The sequence below is a fragment of the Kryptolebias marmoratus genome, linkage group LG4, assembly GCF_001649575.2.
Source record: "Kryptolebias marmoratus isolate JLee-2015 linkage group LG4, ASM164957v2, whole genome shotgun sequence".
NCBI classification, from domain to species: domain Eukaryota; kingdom Metazoa; phylum Chordata; class Actinopteri; order Cyprinodontiformes; family Rivulidae; genus Kryptolebias; species Kryptolebias marmoratus.
In genome coordinates, this window is record NC_051433.1 from 3,176,840 (window position 1) to 3,197,792 (window position 20,953).

Consider the following 20,953-nt stretch of genomic DNA (forward strand, 5'->3'; position numbering starts at 1 on the left):
TATTTTTCGTGGTTCTTCTTAAAGTGATAGAAGAGGTTTGTTGTGTTGGCATCAGATGAGAAAACAGTCTAATAGCAGAGGTAGCATTAGCATTAGCAGAGTTAGCATATTACCTTTTTTTGCTCCGTGTCGGACTTCTTGAACCAAACCACAGACGTCCCCCTCGTTTTGGTAAAGGTCTTTCTTCTTGGGCTGCCTGCTAGCTGTCTCTACTTGATACTTCATGTGTCTCCATCTTTCAGCACTTATGACTTAAATGCCGACACAATATATGGTGGGTCACAGAATACGGTGTGCCGCTGGGCCGCACAGAAAGCTGCTGCCGTAAAGCATGTTGCAAACCCACACGTAAAGCAGGGTCATGTGGCAAAACGGAGGTTCTTCGCAAAATAGTTATTTTTTCTTCCTATTTATCACTTATATAAACTGAATGTATGCAAAGTGACAACACTAATACATTTGTCGTAGCCTACGTTATGAAATATTTACATGAATCATTGATACAATTATGATAGAGACGATAGAAGAAAATATATCACGATAGGCACTTTTCTATCGTCCCCACGATATGGATCGTTATATCGCCCAGCACTACCTGTGGTCCTGAGGTTTGGATCAGGACCCAAAGAACCAGATCCTGGATCCAAGCAGCTGAAATGAGCTTCCTCTGTAGGGCGGCCGGGCTCAGCCTCAAACAGTCGAGCCGCTGCTCCTCCTCGTCGAAAGGAGGCAGCTGAGGAGGTTCATCCAACTGGGAGGAGACCACGGGGCAGACCCAGAACTCTCTGGAGGAATTCTGGGTCCTCTCTGGTCTGGGAACACCTCGGGATCCTCCAGGAGGAGCTGGAGGAGGTCTGGGTTTCCCTCCTGGACCTGCTGCCTCCTCGAAGCGGTGGAAGATGGATGGATTCTGTGTAAATCAGCCCGAACAGACACGCTAAATAACAGCTTTTTGTCGTTTTTCTTTTAGAAAACAAGCATCTGCTACCTTTCCTTTCCTGACTCCAACTCAGGTGAGTTTTTAAACGTGTATCTGTCTCGTCTCCACCGTGACGTGTCAGACTTAGAGTTTGTTCAAACGCTGATCAGCTGGACGGTTCTGTGAAAAGCAGCTCGTCTCGTGGGAACAAGGCACTTAGCTTTGGAACTGACTGGTCCAATTAAATAATCACTTCTTTTAAAAATTAAAAATAAAGTTAGTTTGATTTTAGCTTTCAGCCCCCACAGGTGCTGTGAGGATACCTTTGAAGGTGAATTATGTTGTTCAAACGAATTACGAGACAAAAAGGCGCGCACACACACACACACACACACACACATGAGCTAACACTGCTGTGGGATCAGGTGTGAATCAAGAGTGTTAGTTTCCCTTCAGGTGTGTATTTGTGTTAGCTGTGAGTCAGCAGGCGGTGAGGATGAGGAACTTGCTGCCATCAGTACGAAGACAGGATTAGGACAAAACGCTTTCAGTGCTTCTATATTTATAAAATCTACTGTAGGCGTCAGAACCGGAGGCCTCGCTCTCAGCGCCTCGACGGGAGCCCCCATCATTCACCTGAAATCCACGAGAAGCAAGGCAGGGTTTTCCTGCTGTCGCTGGGGTGGTTTTTGTGCTCTGAAGGTGAAAATTAAACACATTAAACGAGAAAAGATATATTCTGAAGACTCCTTAAATTACCGTGCAGCTCAACAGATGCTTTTGTTTCTTTTTACCGTGTCGAGCTCATTAAACCTCCTTTAACTGGTGGATCTTCTGCAGGCTGTTAGGAAACGGGATGTTTTAAAGCGACCCGCTGATAATTTATCCAGTTGTTCACAAGATATTTCGCTAACAGACAGACAAACACACAAATACGTTATGTTTGGTTCAGCTTCAGTTTGGACAGCTGACTCTAAAATCGAGAATCGTTGGTGGGTTTTAAAGACGTTGAGCGGGTTCAGGTCCGGATGGCGTGCTTCGGTCTGAGTGTTCCTGAACGCCACCCAGCAGCGTGACGTCACGGAGTTTCGGCTCTCAGGAAGCGTGTTTTTGTGGTTTTTTTGCGGAGATCCTTGAAGTCTGGCCCAGTGGGTTTGTGTTTATGTTCCGACCGTCTTTAACTCGGGTCGTCGGTGTCCGGTTTCATCCTGCCGCCCGCCTAAGGATGTTTAAAGACCACGCCGGGGTAAAATGACTCATCGAACACTTTCCTTTTTCCTCTTCCTGTTTGTGCAAAAAAAAAAAATCAGGAAGACAAACATTAATCTGCAGATTCGCAGCGAAAACTTTAAAAAAGTTCATGAACGCAGAATCTGTTTTCAGTTTTCTGTCAGGTTTGAAGACGTCGGCTCACAGCTACTCCTGTTCAAAATGATCCGAAATAAGGTTGAAATCACATTTATTACACTGAATAAGTTAAATTTAAAATAAAAATGACACATTTATCTCAGGAAGTTCCTCCCGACGTTCTGCAGCTGAACATTCCTGAAATGCAAACTCTGTTTTTGACTCGATCTTTCCGGGTTACGTCAGTTTTCTGATTGTTTGCTCTGACATTAATCCTGTTTGACTCGACGTTACGCTTCGTTGAACCCGCCGTGGGCGCGGGAGGGGTTAAAGGTCACCGTCTCCTCGCTGTTTGCAGGTTGCCATGGCGACACACAGTTCTGCTTCCGCTTCCGTCAGGGCTCCAACAGGAAGTCGTCGCTGGGCTGTTTCCTGGAGACGGCGGATCGGGACGCGCCGCCCTGCCTGAAGGTGGGCGGCCATGTTTGTCTGCGCGGGGGGAGGGGGCGGAGTCAGGGAGCCGCTGCAGGCGTGACGTTAAACCTGAGTTTGTGTTGCAGCGGGAACAAGGCCATTACTACGGTTACGTGTACTTCCGTCAGGTGCGAGATAAATCCCTGAAGAGAGGATACTTTCAGAAGGTCAGAGTCCGCAGCTTCACTCCATCCCATCATTTCTTCTGGATTTAATCCGTTTTTTGTTCATCTTCATCATTTTCTGACATCTTTGTGGTTAAATTCTTCACGTTTGGTTCATGGAAATATCAGTAATCGTAGTTTTAATGCTCCTCCAATGGAAGATTGATCTTCTCCGCCTCTGGTTGTGCTTGTGTTCTCGTTCCAGTCCCTGGTTCTGATCAGTAAGCTGCCCTACGTGACCTTCTTCCACTCGCTGCTGAAGAGTATGGCTCCTGCATACTTTGAGAAACAGGAACCCTGCCTGGAGGCCGGTCAGTCTGATCACTTCATTAACTCATAAAAACACACCCGTGTGGCCGAAACATTAAAACAAACGTGGACCTCACGATGCCCAGATGCTTCAGAAAGGGCGAGGAAGACGAGGCTGCAGTCAGACCTTCACTTTAATGTTAGTTTCTCTGATAAAACGGAAAATAAAGACCAGCTCTTGTCCTCAGAAACCAGCTTCTGGTGACTCAGAGATCAGAAAAGTCCTTTTCTTTATTCCTGGTTGTTCTCATTCGGAGCAAATGTGCAGCTTTATCCTTTTGAAGTTTTACTGAATGTAGAACAAATATTACATCTGTTTGTATGTTTAAAAGGCTGGGTTTGTATTTCTGATAAAACCCTTCATCAGTTGCTGACACAGAAATAAACAAAAGGTATTTATTGATTGCGAATCAGGTTTTATTAAAGCACAAAAGAGGTCATTATAACAGCAATAAAAGTCTTAATATCTCACGTTACAGAGTTAACATCTACTCTTTAACTCTTCAGTTATTTAGTTTTTAAGTCCTGCCAAGAAACCAAATATTAAGAGTAAATAAATCAGCATTTATTCTTTAATATTAAGGGTTATTTTCTGGTTTCCATCGCTGTTTTGTGTGTTTCTGACAGCTTGTAATGACATCGACCGCTGGCCGACGCCTCACCCCGGACGGATCCTCACGCTGCCCATAATGGGCGTTGTCATCAAGGTACTCACGAAAACTACGCATGCTGTAGTACTATCAGTGTACTTTGACTTTATGCTGACAGAAACCGGTAACCGTGTTGCAGGTTCGGATCCCGACCAGTTACGACAAACCAGGAACCTCCCAGCTGGTCCAGTCAGCCCAGGTGAGCCGTCAGGGGGAGGAGTTTTTGTTTCGTGGCTGGGAGCGTTTGTTTACGGTCACGTTGTGTTTCTGCTCCTTCAGAGTGACAGTTCGGTGTCCATTGTGCTTCCAACCATCCATGAAGTCGACCTCTTCAGGTGAGACTTCAAGTTTTAGGGTCTCCACCTGCTGTTCAGTGGAGGTACTGCAGCTCGTGTTGATTTAATCGAACTGACTCCAGGTCAGCAAACAGCCTTCGGCTGATCGTTGAAGCTCGATCAGTGTTTGTTCTCATCGGGAGCGGCGTCTGAAAGCACGTGACTCGTTATGAAACGGTCCGTTTGCTCCTTTTAGCTGCAGCTGACGGTTAGCTTCGGCTGCTGTTTTAAGCCTGTAGGAAAGAGAATAAATAACTTCAAACATTTTCTGTGGAAATACAGCTGAAAGAAGCTGAACATGAGCTGAAACCGAAACGTAGCAAAAGGCGAGCTAGAAGCTAAAGGTTTCTAAAGGTTAGATAGTAGTTAAAATAACAAAAGGCTAGCTAAGAGTGGCATAAGTAGACATAAATGGAGCCAGTTTGCTGCTGCAGGTTTCAAACAGAACAATGTTTTTATTTTTTAAGATTTTCTGGGAGTATTTTGATGCGACGCTGTAAAGTTGACCCGTTGTCCTCTGCCCAGGTGTTTCTTCCCGGTTTACTTCCACATCCAGATGCTGTGGGAGCTGGTGCTGCTGGGCGAGGCGCTCGTCGTCATGGCGCCGTCGCCTGCGGAGTCGTCTGACACCGTGCTGGCGCTGGTCAGGTGAGCCGGAGGCGGTTAGAACGACCCGTTCACGTTTATTAAAACGTGTTAATGTGTTTGTCGTGTCTTTTCACAGCTGCATCTCTCCGCTGCGTTACTGCAGCGACTTCAGGCCCTACTTCACCATCCATGACAGCGAGTTTAAGGAGTACACGACCAGAACGCAGGCGCCGTGAGTACAAACAGTTACCGGGTCCGGTTACAGAGCGAGGGATTCAGATAACCGCATCGCCTCATGCGTTCCCTAACGATGAAATCTGAGACAAAGGGAAATCGTCCTTTCCTCTGAGGGGCGAACAGAACCGGTGCCGATGAAAGGCCGAAGAAGGGAAATGTTTGTGCTTCGTGTCAAATCGACCCGTTCCTGTTTGCTTGTTCTGCAGGCCGTCGGTCATCCTGGGAGTCACCAATCCCTTCTTCGCTAAAACTCTGCAGCACTGGCCGCACATCATCCGCATCGGAGACATGAAGCAAGCAGGTAAGCCCCGCCTCTTTTCCATCCCGGAGTCCTGGGACCAGAACCCATCAGAACCGTATTTAATGTTAGTTTCTATAACCTCTGATACGATCTGTGATCCTGGCTGAGCAGCAGTAACGTTCTGTGAGTCGGACCTCCACCTCGGAGAACCGCTGCTTTCTGGTACCGGTTCCAGAACTCAGCTCCTCATAAAATGTTTGTTCCCCTCAGGAGAGATGACCAAGCAGACGAAAGTCAAGAAACTGAAAAACCTCAAAACTCTGGACTCTAAACCCGGTAAACACTCCATGTTTGTTTTCCCCGTTCCGTCTGTGGAACGTGTTCTACGGTTCCACAGACGGTTCCTGTCGGCGTTGCTGACCGTTACCTGTTTGTTCCAGGTGTGTACACAGCCTACAAGCCATACCTTAACAAAGATGAAGAAATCATCAAGCAGCTGCAGAAGGTAAGACCGGGTCTGTCCTCGTCTCCTCTGCTTGTCCCTGCGTGGACAGAAAGACGAGACGTTTTGGTCTCAGGATCCTCGTCGCCTTTCTGTCGGCTAAAGAAAAAAGATTAAAAATCGTGTTTTCTTTAATGTCAGGAATGAAGAAAGTGAGGGAGAGCGGTCCTGCTTTATGTAGAGACTGTTTGACAGGAAGTTAAAGGTCCTCCCTGTGTCCCGGTCTGAACGGGACAGAACCGGCCTCAGTCGGACCGCTCGGGTTTCGGTTCATTCCTCTTTTACGCCTCTGAAGTCGGCGCAGATCGGTCCGAAAACTAACGTTACCGCGGTTTAAAGCTCAGGACTCTGCATGACTGTGGACCGGTGGACCAGAGGACCGGTGGACCGGGTCTTCACCCTTGCAGAGTTGCTAAGGCGGTCTGTGGGAGTTCGGGGTGCCGAGGTCACTTTAGGGGCTGTAACCAAAGCAAGAGACGACGTCTCACATGTCCCCAGTGTGGGACTCTCGGGGTCTTGTCTCAGCTTTCTGCAGATGATGTGGTTCTGTTGGCGTCTCGACGTTTAGCGTGCGCTGGGACGCGTCTGAGGGTCAGAGGTCACGGTTCTCCCTAAAGCGCGGGACTCTGCACGTCTCCAGCTGCAGGACAGATGTCCACCTGCGTCGTCCTTTTTAAAACCGTTCATGTTTGACGTGTCCTGCTGGTTCCGCGCGGCGTCCATATTTATGCCCATGAGCGCCGCATGTGACGGCTTCACGTTTAACGTTTTCCTCGTCTTCGGTGTGTTTCTCAGGGTGTTCAGCAAAAGAGACCCTCGGCGGCCCAGAATGCAATTCTTCGACGCTACTTCCTGGAGCTGACTCAGAGCTTCATCATCCCGCTGGTAACAACTTCTTCTTCTTCTTCTTCTTCTTCTTCTGCGGTTCCCTTCCAGCCGCTCAGGTTCTGTTTCCCCTGCAGGAGCGGTACGTGGCGAGTCTGATGCCGCTGCAGAAGTCCATCAGCCCCTGGAAGAGTCCTCCTCAGATCCGAGCCTTCAACCAGCAGGACTTCATGAAGACTCTGGAGAAGGCGGGGCCTCAGCTGACGTCCCGACTGAAGGGAGACTGGATTGGACTCTACAGGTCTTTGGTTCGAAGGGTTCAGTTTTTCAGCTCGGATTGAAACGATGTTCTGGAACCGGATCCTCTTTGGGTTTCAGGCACTTTCTGAAGTCTCCCAACTTCGATGGCTGGTTCCGCAGCCGGAAACGAGAGATGACCCAGAAGCTGGAGGCTCTGCACCTCGAGGCTCTGTGTGAGGAGGTGAGGAGGAGGAGGAGGAAGATCAGTTCAGCTATCATCAGATTTACTCCGCTCCTAACGATAATCCATGCAGGCAGAAAAAAGGCTCCTAACATGTCGACACGGAACAGAAGATTCAGATCCTTTAGAGGCTCTTTGTTTCCAGCAGCTTCTCACAAAGACACAGTTAGTTTTTAATTCTTTAATTAAATAAATGGAAAAAACAGCAGAGATCAAACAAAAACCGTCCAAACTCAGATTCTGAGCAACAGTGCAGAACACACCGGCGGACGGTTAAATCCCTGCGAGCGTCCAGGAAACGCTGCTCCTGAGTGACGTCGGTACAATAGAGCCCCCACGCCACGTCTTCTGTCCGCCTGTCTCACCCGTTTGTCCCGTTTGTCCCGCTTCGTCTGCAGGACCTGCAGCAGAGGATTCAGAAGCACACGGAGGTGGAGGCCGTGGATTTGGTGCTGAAGCTGAAAGATAAGCTGGTTGGTAAAAACTCCTCACGCAGGACGGTGAACGTGTAAATGGGTGAAGAGTGACTGTGTGAACGGTGAACGTGTGGACGGTGTGAACTGTGACGGTGAACGGTGACCATGTTAAATGGTGACTGTGTGAACGGTGACGGTGTGAACAGTGAATGTGTGAACGATGAACGCATGAACGCTCATCGAACTCTCGTGTCGCCGCAGAGCCAGGCAGAGACGGAGCAGCTCCCGCTTCGCCCGGGGACCCTGACCAAACTGAGGGCCCACATCGACGCAGTCATCCTGGCCTTACCTGAGGACCTGCAGGGGATCCTCCACAAGCCCCCCACGCCGTGACCTTTGACCCCCTGCGGTCTGCTAACCTGAGCTGAAACGGGTCCTGGGTCCAGGTTGGAGCTTCAGTGGTTTTTGCTGTAGCGGCTCAGTGGGGGGGTCAGACTGAACCCTGATGGCTCCGTGATCACCGGGGGGGTCGTATGGGCGGGACCGGGTCGGGACCGGACCGGACCGGGTCAGACCTGTCAGGCCACGCCTCCTGGAACTCTCTTAGAACAAAGACAGGAGCACCGGATCTGTTTTTAATCCATCACCACGTCGCATCGGGTCCCACCTGAAGGCCTGTCGGGGTCCGGAGGCAACCTGTGAGCAAAAACGAACAGGACAATGACCCCCGATGACCTTTGACCCTTGACGGTTTTTACTTTTGAACTCTTTGATTTTTTTTTTTTTTAACTTGCGGCTGCCGTCTGATGCAGTTTTCATTTATTATAAAGACAGTTTTTGTTTTTTTAAATAAGTGCACTTCACGCTACCAGGACCAGTGTGCCCATCTCACACACACACACACACACACACACACTTTATGCAAACAAACTGACCGGAGCAGAACCAAGCAGTGCATTATAGCAACACTTTATCATCCTCCTCTCCACACAACATGAACCACCAGCAGCCCAATAAGAAGAAGTGATGAAACTGATGAGCCTTAACTAATTAACCAATTAATTAATCATTAATTAACCCATTCATGTCACATATCTGTGACAACAGGCTGAGGATATGTTCTGAATTATCCTGAAAGTCCTGAACTTTAAACAAGTTTGTGTTTTGTGTTTTTTTTTTTGTCTGAGGCTGAATTTGAACGTCTCTAAAAAGTTTAAAAATCATCTGATGGGTCGCCTGGGAAACGTTTTCATCAGTAAATAAGTTTTTGTTTAAAAAAAAAAGCTCTTAAAGTAGAATTATGACACATTTGAGCGTCGTTTTAAAACAGGAAAATAAAGATTCTGGTTTTAAATGAAGCTTTTACCTCGAAAAGAAGCAATAATCTTTAATTAGGCTTGTTATATTTGATGTTTAATCATGTTGGATTATTTCTTACTCATCCTCACATGTCACACTTTGATTTTTAAACCAAATCATTTAAATTTCACCTCATATTTTAACCTTTCTGACAGCAGTTATTTCCTCCTGACTGAAATCTTTTCACTGAGCAGCGTTAAAACAACAAATATGTAACTAAATGTAAAACTGAACTATGTTAGTCGGGCTCCTTTTTACTGTTTAAGGAGGAAAATAAAACCCTTTTGTGGTGCTTTGTGTAAAAACTGCTCAGATGAGAAACACTAGCTGCTCTTCTCTCACGTTTATCTTCACAAATCAAACTTTTCGGCTGATTTCTGTTGGATTTAGTAAATCTGACCTCACAGACGAGTTTCTTGTGGTCATGAATGTAAAATCGGTGCAAAAACACAAACTTATAAAACTCTTTTTGTCTGATATCGGTTTATAAAACGAGCCTTAAAGCCTCCCGGAGACGTGTCGGCGTAAAGATGCTCTTCTCCGAGTCATGAAGACCCGTCTGGAGTGAAATCTGAACAATATTCTGTTCAGATCGACGCCTTTCGTGTCGTTGGATTGAAGATCTGAAAGCAGAGGTCGTGAATCGGCTGCAAAGCGGCGGCGTGATTTAAAAAAAACGGCCGAAGTGACTGAAGACGGGTCAACGAACATCCGGCCGTTCGAATGCTCAGATCTGTTGAGTAAAATATAAAAAGAAGTTAAAACGCCGAGCGCCACCGCCTGTCTGTGTCTGTTTACACTCAGACTACGACCCGCTCTGTTTACGTCGAGCGCAGACCCGCACAAATTCATGTTCCGCTCTTAAAATGTTGATTCAACTTCAGATTTAGTTGTTTTTATCGGTGAGGAGGGAAAAATAAAATCCTCTCAACCAACAGCAGATCAATGGAACCACGACGGACTTTTATTTTGAAAGAAAATGTGTTCAATGCTAAACTATAATGTTGGATTTTTAAAATAAAAGTAATTTAAAAACCGCCCCGTGTGACAATGCAGAGCAATAAAAATATAAAACACTTTAACACCTTTCAACCTGTTTTATTTAGTTTTTTAAAGGATGTTTTATAAATAATCCTGAGTAACAACAGGCTGAACGACATCTGCAAGTTTATTATTTGTAAGAATTTTATTCTGAGCTGTAATTAAACTGTTTTGTACAGAAATCTGTTGAATGAGGGACAAACAGTTCTTTCTATGATGAGGCTCCGATTGTGGAGCCTCAGATCCAGGAGGACCAGTGGACCGGTGAACCAATGGAGCAATGAACCAGTGGACTAATGGACCGATGGACCAATGGACCGGTGGATGATGCAGATGATGTGGTTCTGTTGGCGTCTTGACCTTCAGCATGCGCTGGGACGAGGGTCAGAGGTCACGGTTCTCCCTCTGGGTCGGGGGTGAGTCTCAGAGGAGCTCGAGTGTCTGGGAGTCTTTAGGTCAGGGGCGTCCGGTCCTGGTCCTGGTCCTGGAGGACCACAGTCCTGCAGGTTTTAGATGTTTCTCTGCTGTGATCAACAGGCTTCTGCAGAACCTGAAGACCTTCTGAAGAGCAGAGAAACATCTAAAACCTGCAGGACGGTAGTCCTCCAGGACCAGGACCAGGACTGGACGCCGCTGCTTCAGGTGATGATGAGGAGGGAAAAGATGGACTTCCAGATCAGGACCTCGTCTGCAGCCATGAGGGCGTTCCTCCGATCTGTTCCTCCGTCTACAGTCCATCCCTCACCTGTGGTCACCAGGTTTGTATCTGAGCCGGAAGAAGGAGGTCCTGGATTCAAACGGACCGGCTGCTCCTCCTCACCGAAGGGAGTCAGCGGAGGTGGTCCAACATGAAGGACTCCGTGAGGCAGACCCAGATTGTGGACCGTAGATCCACTTCTGGATCCGTCAGGAGGATCAGACGGACCTGGAGCCTCCAGGACCCGATGATGGATGGATAGATGGATTGTTTTTTTAGTTTTATAGAAGAATCAACAGATTCGTTGAGTTTGGAAAGTAAATTTAATGCATGAAGAGACAGATTACAGCTGTAGTTTGTAAAATCTAACCCACGACTCTCAGATCCTTCAAATATCTCAACAAAACATTTGAGCTCTCTCTGTCTTCGTCCTGACTGAGGGTTTAAAGTTTAACAAACAGGAACTCTTTTCATGGAGGAGTATCTAAACCTCCGGTCGCCCAGGTTCTGCTCCTCATTTGGGAAAAATCACTCAAATCAGACACAAAGGGAGTAAATGTGATGCTGAGAAGAAGAACCTTCACCCGTACGGTTCCTTTAACTCTTATTAAGGCAGAAAGTTTTTAAAAAACACGTAATCAGTCTGCAGATGCCTCCACAGATTAAAGTGTTTAATATTCTGATTCTCGTTGATTCTCTGGCTCTTCCTACTTTCATTACATCATCGTTCTCCCGGTTCTTCTGCTCTTCTTCATGCTGAGAACCTTCTTCCACCTCGGATGACCTCCTCGCTTCGGGCTGCGGGCCGGCTGCTTCATCAGCTGCTCGTAGCTGTCCTCCATCACGGTTCTGCCTCTGATGGAGAACTTGATGTTGGACCAGCTCAGCACGGTTCCTTGGTACAGACTGGAAACACAGAACGGTGTAAAATCGAATCATTAAATGTCTTCAATCAATGGGAAACAAGTCAGTTTGGTCTAAAATAACAATAATTTGTGGGGTCAGGTCTTATTACCCCAAACCCTGAAGAAAGTTAGATCTTAGAGCTAAATGTGGAACGAAATGTTCTTCATTTATGTTCTTTAATGAAGAGCTGACAGAAGGAGCTTTAAAGAGGAAATGAAATAAAATATCAAAATAAGAGTTTTTCTGTTTTTCTTTTAGTTAATCACCATCATCAAACCCTCCAGTGTCCGTTTCTCTGGTTTCAGACGTTAACGATTAGTTTTTAGAGTTTCTGTGGGATGATTGTGGGCGGAGTCACCTCCTCAGAAGGAGGTGGGGCCAGCTGTGGCGGACCGCTGCAGGAGGCTGAGGAGGTTACTGTCGCCGCGTGTATCAGGGGAAATGGAAGCAGAAGAAGAAGAGGAGCGCTTTGAAAAAACGTTATTTTTAAACTGGAGCCCCACGTTTCACCAGAGGAACCCTCGAGCTTTACGATGATGTCACACCGTCTGCGAGGAGTTTCACCTCCAGACAGCGAAAACTAACTTTATTTTCATTTTAAAACACTGTTCATTTCCCCTTTAAAGCCATGATCCTCACTGCCCAACACACACACACAGAGTCCTACCCGTATGAACCGTAGGTCATGAAGTAAAAGACTTCCTTAAAACAGAGAGGATAATTCCACACCTGGACGTCTGTCAGCTGCCCTTCAAACCCTGTGAAATCAATCACAGGCTCCCCTGACCAGGAATACTGAACACACAGCAGAGACGAGATTAGAGATGGAGGCAACAGTTTACAGGAAAACACATCATCACAAAGCAGCCATTTTGTGTCTAAACCAGAGAAATTACATTTTCTGTCTGATTGTTTGTCCTCACCCTGTAGGTCATCAGTTTCCTGTAGCTCATCATGGGGCCATTGAACACCTGGACTACACTCTTCACGGTGTCCACAGTGAGGCAGATGCTGGTCCAGATGTTCAGATTGATGTTGGTCCAGGGGACGTCGGTCCGCAGAGACACGCTGTTGTAATCGTTGAAGGACAGATAGTAGGAGTCGAGTCCGTTGGTGGCGAGCCTCATGGGGGTGGTGGACGGGCTGAGGGTGAAGATGGAGACGTCCTGTGAGCTGCTGACGTACCGAAGACACACCGAGACACCTGCAGGGGGACACGGGTCGAGAGGACGTCCACAGAATGAGACACGAGGGAAAGACACGCATAAAAACGAGAAGCACTCAGAGCGCCAACAAACAGTGGTGCGATCCAGATCGTGGTCGGACAGAACCGAAGACACGAGTTCCTCGGAGGAGGTCACATAAGGGTCACCTGTGACCTTTGACCTTTAAATCACTAGGCATCACCCTCGACCCACGAGGTGTCCAGTTTGACATTCATACGTTACGGTTTGACCGGATCGCCACCAGAATCTAATCCTTCGTTTCCTGAAAATCCTTCAGAATTTTTTAAGGAATCTTGTCCACAGATGGACAGATGGATGGACGGACAGATGGATGGACGGATGGACAGACAGAGAGACAGACCCTCCTTGGTGGAGGGAAACGCATAAAAACACTAAAAAAATCTGCAAAAACCTGTAAAATGATCACAAAGAATGGCTTTAAAATGTGTAGAAAATAAACAAAAAAATGACCAAAAATAAAACCAGACTTTAAAGTTTTGATAAATAAAATTATTTTATTCATCTTTTAAATTCAACTTTTACCAGTTTTAGAACAGAAATATTTGTCTTTATTTATTTTTAAGCGTTTATTTATCATAATAAAAACGCTTTTATATAAAGTGATCGATGGAGTTAGAAGAGCTGATTAAACTAAACACAAAATAAAAAGTCTGAAAATAAATCATTCCTCAAAAAAAGGCTGAAAGTTTGTAAAAATGTCCGTAAAAACATGAACTGCTGCAGATCTTTTTGATCTCTTCTGCCCTCCAGTGGTTTAAATCCATGATGAAGATTTTGACCTTTTTGATTTAAAATGATAAAAACTGAAGAAGCTGCTGAACGACCAGCGAGACAAACCGTTTCAGTTGTTGAGATGTTTGTTTGTTTGTTTGTTTGAAGGGGAAACAAACAAACAAACACGTCAACAGGTCAGTAAAGAGTCAACCATGAATGTGTGACGGCTGTTACCTCTGGTGGGAGAAGCTGTGGTCCATGTGGTGGTGGGGGGGCGTCTGGTTGTTGTTGTTGTTGGGGCTTTGGTTGTTGTTGTTGTCCATTCTGAGTATGACGTTGTAGACAACCAGGGCGGGGGCAGATCAGGGGAGTAGAACACCAGCCCTCCTCCATAGTTGGACAAAGTGAACATTTTCCCCTTCAGGTCTTGTCCTGAATCAGCTGAAGGACAAACAGAAAGACAGATAAACAGCAAAGACCCTGTCCCTCAGTGTCCCGGACCTGGCTGTGTTTGCTGTTAGCTTTTAGCTACTGTTCTGTTGGGTTCAGCTTTCAGCTCCTGATCTGATCATTTTAGCCTTAAGCTAATATTTGCTTATTTTAGCTTTTGGCTACTGCTTTGTTGGGCTTAGCAAACCCTCCTCAGGGTCTCCTCAAACCCTGAGGAGACCCTAACCCTACCTGATCTGATCATTTTAGCCTTTAGCTAATATTTGCTTATTTTGGCTTTTAGCTACAGTTTTTTCTTATTTTAGCTTTTAGCTACTGCTTTGTTGGGTTTAGCATATAGCTACTGTTTTGCACGTGTTAGCTTTCAGCTCGTGATCTGATCATTTTAGCTTTTGTTCTGCTTGTTTGAGCTGCATTTTAGCCGAAATTATAAAGTTTTAAAATATTTTCTGTTTTTAAAGTGTTTAAATTGTCTGTAAGAAGCTAAAGTTGTGTTTAAAGGGGGGATCTGCGGCTCCGTCTTTGGAACAGCTGAAACAGCTAAAGGTTTGGGCCCTAAGGGGTTAAATGGGCTGAAGCCACACCCACTTCAACTGGTAGTTTTGTTGTTCTTCCAGTCTGACGGTTTTGGAATTCTTGTTTCTTCTGAACTGAACTTTAACACTTTTCAGACTCTTTAAACCTTAAATCTCCGTGAAGTCGGGAGGAAAACTTTGTGTTTGTTGAAAATAAAAATATTAAAACTTATTATTTAAAAAAAAAACAGCTGCAGGTGGAAGAGCCAAGCCGATTCTGAACATGAAGCTTTATTTTGAAGGAATCTTTAATTTCTCACCACTGGACTCATCGGCTGATCCGCAGGTCATGATGACCGCCGCCGTGAAGAAGAGGAGCAGCTTCATCCTCACCCTGATCAGGATCTCTGGGCTCTGCAGGAGGTCTCGGTGCGTCCTCTCCGGCTGGAAGCTGATGGCTTTGGCTGCTGTTCGGCTCCTTTAAATGCCGCTCTGAGCTCGTACGTCTCAGTTTCGTTTCTCTGCTGCTCGACTTCCTGATCAGAGCGGACAAACGGGAAACCAGGATGGGGGAGGGGGGGACCTCTGCATCAATGAAGCCTTTCCAGAGGTACTAATGCACCCCCATACCATCAGAGAGGCAGGCTGACCTCAGAATAGTTCTCCTCTTTGGTCCAGAGGAGACACATCTGTTCACATCTGGCTTCTTCTTCGCCTGATAGAGCTTTAAGCAGCATCTGTGGACGGCCCGGTGAACTGTGTTTACAGACAGTGTTCCTGAGCAGAACCAGAACCAGAACCTGTTCTTTGGCTCTTTAAAGATTGCTCCTCTGCTCGTCTTTACCTCTAAAAGCTCTTTTTCTCGCCGCTCCTCTCTCTGACCTGCTGATAATCAACCCGATCAGCTACTAAACTTAATTTTCCAACATTTCATTTTGTTTTTGTTTCCATTTCAAAGTAGACACTTTTGGTTTTTTTGTTTTTTCCCCAGAACCTGTAACAAAACAAACAGAAACGTCTTGTTTGCCTTTAAAGAGACAAAGGTCAGAGTCTGCTTCTGTGAACTTTCCTCTGGATTGTTTGAGTTCTTCCTCTTCTCTGCGGCTCGAACACAAAGCAGTGGGACTTTCTGTTTGTTTCAACCTGCTGACGGCAGAAATAACAGGTGGCGTTCGGTGTTCCCCATGAATATCTGTTCCTGATTTTTTGGTCCCCCCCCAAATCCATAGAACTTGTTGTCCATGATGAGTGAAATAAACACAGTTCAGGACTTGTTGGTAAATTAATTTGTTCCCATGTTATACAGGGGGAAATATTTGGTTCCCCCTCGGTAACTTTGGCAAATAAAGAGCAAATATTTCCAAATCCTCACTGATCGTTGTGTGTGATGGTGGGATTGAACAACCTAAATCTGAAGCTGATTGGTTAATCCCTGTCCCCTAGGGTAACAAAACATTACAGGCTGTGAGCTTCAGGCTGAAGTATTGGGTTCTCCTTTGACGGTTCTAAAAGCATTTTTTTCTCCTCTGAAAAGAGGAACTACGTTCTCATATATCACATAATGATAGAGGAATATTTGAAAGTATTTATTACATATGTTAAAGCTGATTGTTTTAAACAAAAACAGACATAAACTACCTAAAAATAGCAACTATAAGTACCTTTCATGCAGTAATGGGTCATATTTTACATCAGAATGGGATTTACCAAAAAGCCTACACTGATCTTCAGGAAGTTTGGCCTTCCTCTGTTCCTGAGCCTGACTGGGAGGGTTTATAGGAAGACTTTGTGTTTTTAAACACATCGCTGCTGCCAACATGTTTCATCACACGCCTAAAGAAGGCGCAGCGTTAACCCTTCGTGCCAAAAAAAAGAACTTTGAGGCCTGATAGCTGGAGTCAAATCAAGCTCAGGATCAATATAATATAATCAAAAAAACAGTTTAACCTTTGACTCGCTGTAAATATATTTGAAATTCCTGTTCAGAAGCTTGATTTCAGTCCTGTTGAGGTAAACCCTTCAGAGGAACTTTTGTTTTTGTTGTGGTTCAGTCAGCAAGACCAGAAAATCCTGACGTTCAGAACTTAAAGAACATTTCCTCTCTGTGCGTACCAACAGCTCGCTTCTTTAGTTTGACCGTAAAGTGTTTGTAATTCATTCAGCAGATTCTTTATTGTGAGGCCCTCGAGAATAACTGATAAAATATGATTCACAAACAAACTTTAATTCTTCAGTAAATAAGCCAAAACGGATGGATTCAGCTGCAGCATTCAGACAGAAACAGCTGAAGATGGTTCAATAATCATAATAAAATATGAGAAAGCAACTGATAAATATCTTTAAAATGTTCTCTTTTTGTGCTCTTTTCTGTCAATCAAGCAGTAAAACAAACAAACAAATATAACAAATGTTTTCAAACAGGTTATTTTAGTTTTAAAGGATTAAGGTAGGCGGAAGTTACGTCCTAAGTAGTTTCCGGTAAAGGCAGCGACGTATTAGTTTTAACTTTCTTTTAGTTTTTTGTTACATTTTGAGTCAATCAATCAGTCAAACAAACAAACGAACACAGGAAGAACAAATGTTTAAATACAGGTTATTTTATTTTTAAAAGATTAGAAATACATTTGTTTTATTTTTAAAGGATTGAAGTGGGCGGAAGTTACGTCTTTAGTAGTTTCCGGTAATCTCAGCGATGTATTAGTTTTAATTTTCTTTTAGTTATTTATTATTTTTTATTTAAATTTTCAGTCAACCAATCGGTCATATAAAGAAATAGACAAATATTAAAATGCTTAAATACAGTTTTTAAAAGAAATAAATAAATTCGCGCGGGCGGAAGTGACGTTCCCAGTGGTTTCCGGTGTCAGCAGCGGTGTTTACAGCTTCCACCGTGTACCGAGCTGACAGCAGCCGGGATGACAGCATGGAGGACACGGACACACACAGCCGGCTGCGGGGGTATAAAACACGGACACGGAGGGGCCGAGGAGCAGTCACTGATCCCGGGGAAGCTTCTGACCTGAGGCTCCTTCCTGAACCGCCATGGGTGTCATCATCTCCGCCATTTTCTCCAGGTTCACCTCCAAGACTCCCATCAGGATTTTAATGGGTGAGATTTAATTTATCCTCTTTATCATCATTACAAAGTTATTATTCTTGTTGATGATAGTACACTTGTTTATTGTTTAAATAAAAATATTATGTCTGCATATAACATTTAAATATAAACAGAAGCTTATTTAACCTGTTTTTATTTGTTAAAATCAGATTATTTTCATTGTCATACACTAATGTGCCAAAAGTTTTAATCAGCTTTTATTTCTTTATGATTTCCTTCAAAGTAAACACATTTTTAAGTGATTTTTAGGCTTTTTAATGTATTTTTTTCCACTTAGTTTGCTTTTTCACCCAGTTTCAGTCCTTTTTTTAGATAAATTATAGCTCCCATTATTACAGTGAATCATCCGATTTGTTTAACAGTGTGTGTGTGTGTGTGTGTGTGTGTTTGTGTAGTGGGTCTGGACGCAGCAGGTAAAACGACTCTCCTGTACCGACTGAAGCTGGCCGAGGTCATCACCACCATCCCGACTGTCGGTGAGTCGATGTGTTTACGCTGCGGAGGAAATAACACGATAACTCGTACTGACCTGTGTGTGTGTGTGTGTGTGTGTGTGTGCAGGTTTTAACGTGGAGACGGTGGAGTATAAGAACATCAGTTTCACAGTCTGGGACGTCGGCGGTCAGACCATCATCAGACCTCTGTGGAGACATTATTACACCAACACGCAGGTAAACCTGCTGCTTCCTGCTGCTTCACCTTCAACCTGCTGCTCCTGAGACAACTCTGTCCTCAGCTTCCTGTCCTCCATGTTCAGTGTGGGACACACCATGATCCCAAACAGCCCTGTGACTACCTGTCCGCCTTTAAACAGGCAGGCTGACTGATTCCAGGACATGTCCCTGTGGACACATTAGTTTCAGTCTTTTCTAGGAGAACCATTTGAACCTTTATAGTTTTTTCTTTCTTTAAATAAAGAATACAAACTAATTTGTCCACGTCTGTGTATCAGCACGTTGTCCCTTCTGAGATGAATAAAACCCAGATCTCTGTTCTCCGTCCGTTTGTCTTCAGGGTTTGATTTTTGTGGTGGACAGCAATGACCCTGAGAGGATTAAAGAGGCTGCAGATGAGCTGCACATGATGGTAAGGAACAAAGTCTTTTATTTTTAATCCGAGTTTACATCTTTAACCTTCCTGTAAGTTAACTTCAGTCAGTCTGTTTTGACATCATCCTGAATTATTTAAGGAAACAGGAAATAAAAAGGATGTAATTTAGGCTTCGGTTGGCTGACCTGACAGACCTCTGGTTTGTGTTTCGCAGCTGGAGGAGGATGAGCTGAGGGGGGTCTCTGTTCTGGTTTTTGCCAACAAGCAGGATTTGCCCCGAGCCATGTCGGTCAGTGACATCAGCGAGGCTCTGGGCCTATCAGGAGCCCCGCAGCCGGTACGTATCTCCTGCGGCTGACTGACGGCGATGCTTTCAGGGTTTACCGTCACTGACTTCTGCTTGTAGAACGTCAGAGAGCTGCAGACATGTCGTTCGTATCTTCTGGCTGCTGATTCAGTCTCTCCGTGTGTCCGAGCAGTGGTTCGTCCAGGCCTCCTGCGCCGTCAGCGGCGCCGGTCTGGTCGAAGGTCTGGACTGGCTCTCCAACCAGATCCTGAAGAAGTAGCAGCCAAAGGTTCTCCGATTTATGGCGCTTCCTGACGGTCTTTAAACACGCCGGGCGGTCGGGGTCCATGGATCCAGGAGGAGAAGCAAAGATCTTCCCAGCTGAAGCCCAACAGTTTACAGGAAGTGACATCAGGAGAGTTTCCTCCTCCTTTCATCTGAGATCAGTTCTGATCAGGATCAGCTGAAGATGAGAAATCTTTCCAGCTTTGGGCCGACTGCTTTATTTAAATGTTGCTGCTATAAAAACTAAACTTCTCAGAAACTCAGAGGTTTGGAGGACTGGATGAGTTTTCTGGGAGGAAGTGAACTTTGGGCCCGGTGGTTCGGACTCCTCCGTGTTTCTGAGCTACAAGTCTGAGGATTTAATTTGGAATCAACTGGAAACATAAAAAATGAAGTTTCTGCACTTTATTCTGTACCTTATCTGTCTGCTTGTAGCTTTTTGTTTTTCCTTCCTTGCATTACTTTGATCTTTCTATGAGAATGTATATTTATTGTTAAAATCATCTTTGAATGGATTTTAAAATAAAGGTATTATGGTAGTTATGTTTGTCTGCCTTTTATTAAAGATGCTGTTTGATTAGACTCCCAGAAAATCTGTTCAAGGAGCATTTTTTCCATGTTCTTCAGTTTTACCTCTTTAACGGGAGCGTGGAATCTTTCAACCCCGTCACTGACGCACTCCTCAGGGAGAGCTGCTTCGCTGCAGCCGTGGTCAGACATCTTATCACGTTTATTTCTTTATAACCTTCATCCTGCACTTCAAAGTCCAAACAAACAGCATGAATATTTATGACAGAGGCTTCAGGAACGGGCTGAAAAGTGACCACATCAGGACCAAACCAGAGCCTGAAGGATTCTGCCACCCAATCCAGAAAGAGTCACTCCTCTCACCTGAGGCTCCTTCCTGAACCGCCATGGGCGCCATCATCTCCGCCATTTTCTCCAGGTTCACCTCCAAGTCTCCCGTCAGGATTTTAATGGGTGAGATTCAATTTATCCTCTTTATCATCATTACAGAGTTATTATTCTTGTTGATGATAGTACACTTGTTTATTGTTTACAAAACGCAGACATAAATATTAATGTGTGTGTGTTTGTGCAGTGGGTCTGGACGCAGCAGGTAAAACGACTCCCCTGTACCGACTGAAGCTGGCCGAGGTCGTCACCACCATCCCGACAATCAGTAAGTCGTATTTATTCTGTGGGAGGAAATAACCCGATAACTCGTACTGACCTGTGTGTGTGTGTGTGTGCAGGTTTTATTGTGGAGACGGTGGAGTACAGGAACATCTCTTTCACAGTCTGGGACGTCGGCGGTCTCACCTGCAGAAGACCTCTGTGGAGACATTATTACAGCAACACGCAGGTAAACCTGCTGCTTCCTGCTGCTTCCTGCTGCTTCACCTTCAACCTGCTGCTCCTGAGACAACTCTGTCCTCAGCTTTATTTCTGCAGCTTTTAAATAAAACCTGTAGCTCGATTGGGATTAAAGAGTCGCAGGATGAAGAGGAAGTTTGCAAAAAGCTGCATGAAGAACGATGGAGATCAGCTGTTTGGAACAGAACAGAGAGTTGGACTCAGCTGCCATTTTGACACCTTTTATGGTTTTTACACAACCACAGTTTAAGTTTAAGGATTTTTAAAGAGACTTTTCCACAGAATGATCAGCTGACAGGTGATGTCTTCAACTTTTGGGCTCTTTTTGCTGCAAATCATCAGAACGGGGAGATTTTTGTCATCTTGTCCTTTAATTAATAAATTTTCCAAAAATTGTCGAACAGAAGACCTGAAACTGTT

At 45.1% G+C, this 20,953-nt stretch overlaps 4 protein-coding genes across 6 annotated transcripts in view; 3 read left to right on the forward strand and 1 right to left on the reverse strand.

Annotated features, from left to right (window-relative positions):
- dennd6aa (DENN/MADD domain containing 6Aa) overlaps positions 1–9,324 on the forward strand; it is an 11,913-nt gene extending 2,589 nt beyond the window's left edge. The window contains exons 3-19 of the mRNA XM_017431530.3: positions 971–1,013; positions 2,625–2,737; positions 2,827–2,907; positions 3,110–3,215; positions 3,841–3,920; positions 4,003–4,062; positions 4,143–4,198; positions 4,724–4,846; positions 4,923–5,018; positions 5,230–5,324; positions 5,535–5,600; positions 5,705–5,769; positions 6,562–6,651; positions 6,729–6,892; positions 6,970–7,072; positions 7,471–7,545; positions 7,750–9,324. Of these exons, the coding sequence (XP_017287019.1) occupies positions 971–1,013; positions 2,625–2,737; positions 2,827–2,907; positions 3,110–3,215; positions 3,841–3,920; positions 4,003–4,062; positions 4,143–4,198; positions 4,724–4,846; positions 4,923–5,018; positions 5,230–5,324; positions 5,535–5,600; positions 5,705–5,769; positions 6,562–6,651; positions 6,729–6,892; positions 6,970–7,072; positions 7,471–7,545; positions 7,750–7,881 (1,548 nt within the window). The 3' untranslated portion in view covers positions 7,882–9,324. The remainder of the gene's footprint in view (positions 1–970; positions 1,014–2,624; positions 2,738–2,826; positions 2,908–3,109; positions 3,216–3,840; positions 3,921–4,002; positions 4,063–4,142; positions 4,199–4,723; positions 4,847–4,922; positions 5,019–5,229; positions 5,325–5,534; positions 5,601–5,704; positions 5,770–6,561; positions 6,652–6,728; positions 6,893–6,969; positions 7,073–7,470; positions 7,546–7,749) is intronic.
- Positions 9,325–10,889: 1,565 nt separating this feature from the next.
- LOC108244956 lies at positions 10,890–15,442 on the reverse strand. Of its 3 annotated transcripts, none has more exons than XM_017431527.3 (5): positions 14,741–15,442; positions 13,687–13,893; positions 12,415–12,695; positions 12,221–12,286; positions 10,890–11,491 (listed from the first exon to the last, which is right to left on the reverse strand). In XM_017431527.3, exons 1-5 carry the CDS (start codon positions 14,802–14,804, stop codon positions 11,183–11,185), a joined length of 927 nt encoding a protein of 308 aa, XP_017287016.1. In that variant the 5' UTR covers positions 14,805–15,442; the 3' UTR covers positions 10,890–11,182. The 3 variants fall into 3 exon arrangements, with proteins under 3 accessions (XP_017287016.1, XP_017287015.1, XP_017287017.1); XM_017431526.3 differs by having other exon boundaries at positions 14,738–15,132; XM_017431528.3 differs by having other exon boundaries at positions 12,159–12,286; positions 14,738–15,083.
- Positions 15,443–17,261: 1,819 nt separating this feature from the next.
- Positions 17,262–19,699, forward strand: LOC108244957 (ADP-ribosylation factor 1). Its single transcript, XM_017431529.3, has 6 exons — positions 17,262–17,526; positions 17,931–18,011; positions 18,097–18,206; positions 18,550–18,621; positions 18,800–18,922; positions 19,065–19,699. The coding sequence occupies exons 1-6, from the start codon at positions 17,460–17,462 to the stop codon at positions 19,149–19,151; spliced, it is 540 nt and encodes a 179-aa protein (XP_017287018.1). The 5' UTR covers positions 17,262–17,459; the 3' UTR covers positions 19,152–19,699.
- A 170-nt stretch (positions 19,700–19,869) lies between these two features.
- LOC108244907 (ADP-ribosylation factor 5-like) lies at positions 19,870–20,896 on the forward strand. Its single transcript, XM_025009429.2, has 3 exons — positions 19,870–20,137; positions 20,259–20,339; positions 20,413–20,896. The coding sequence occupies exons 1-3, from the start codon at positions 20,071–20,073 to the stop codon at positions 20,616–20,618; spliced, it is 354 nt and encodes a 117-aa protein (XP_024865197.1). The 5' UTR covers positions 19,870–20,070; the 3' UTR covers positions 20,619–20,896.
- Positions 20,897–20,953: the final 57 nt, after the last annotated feature.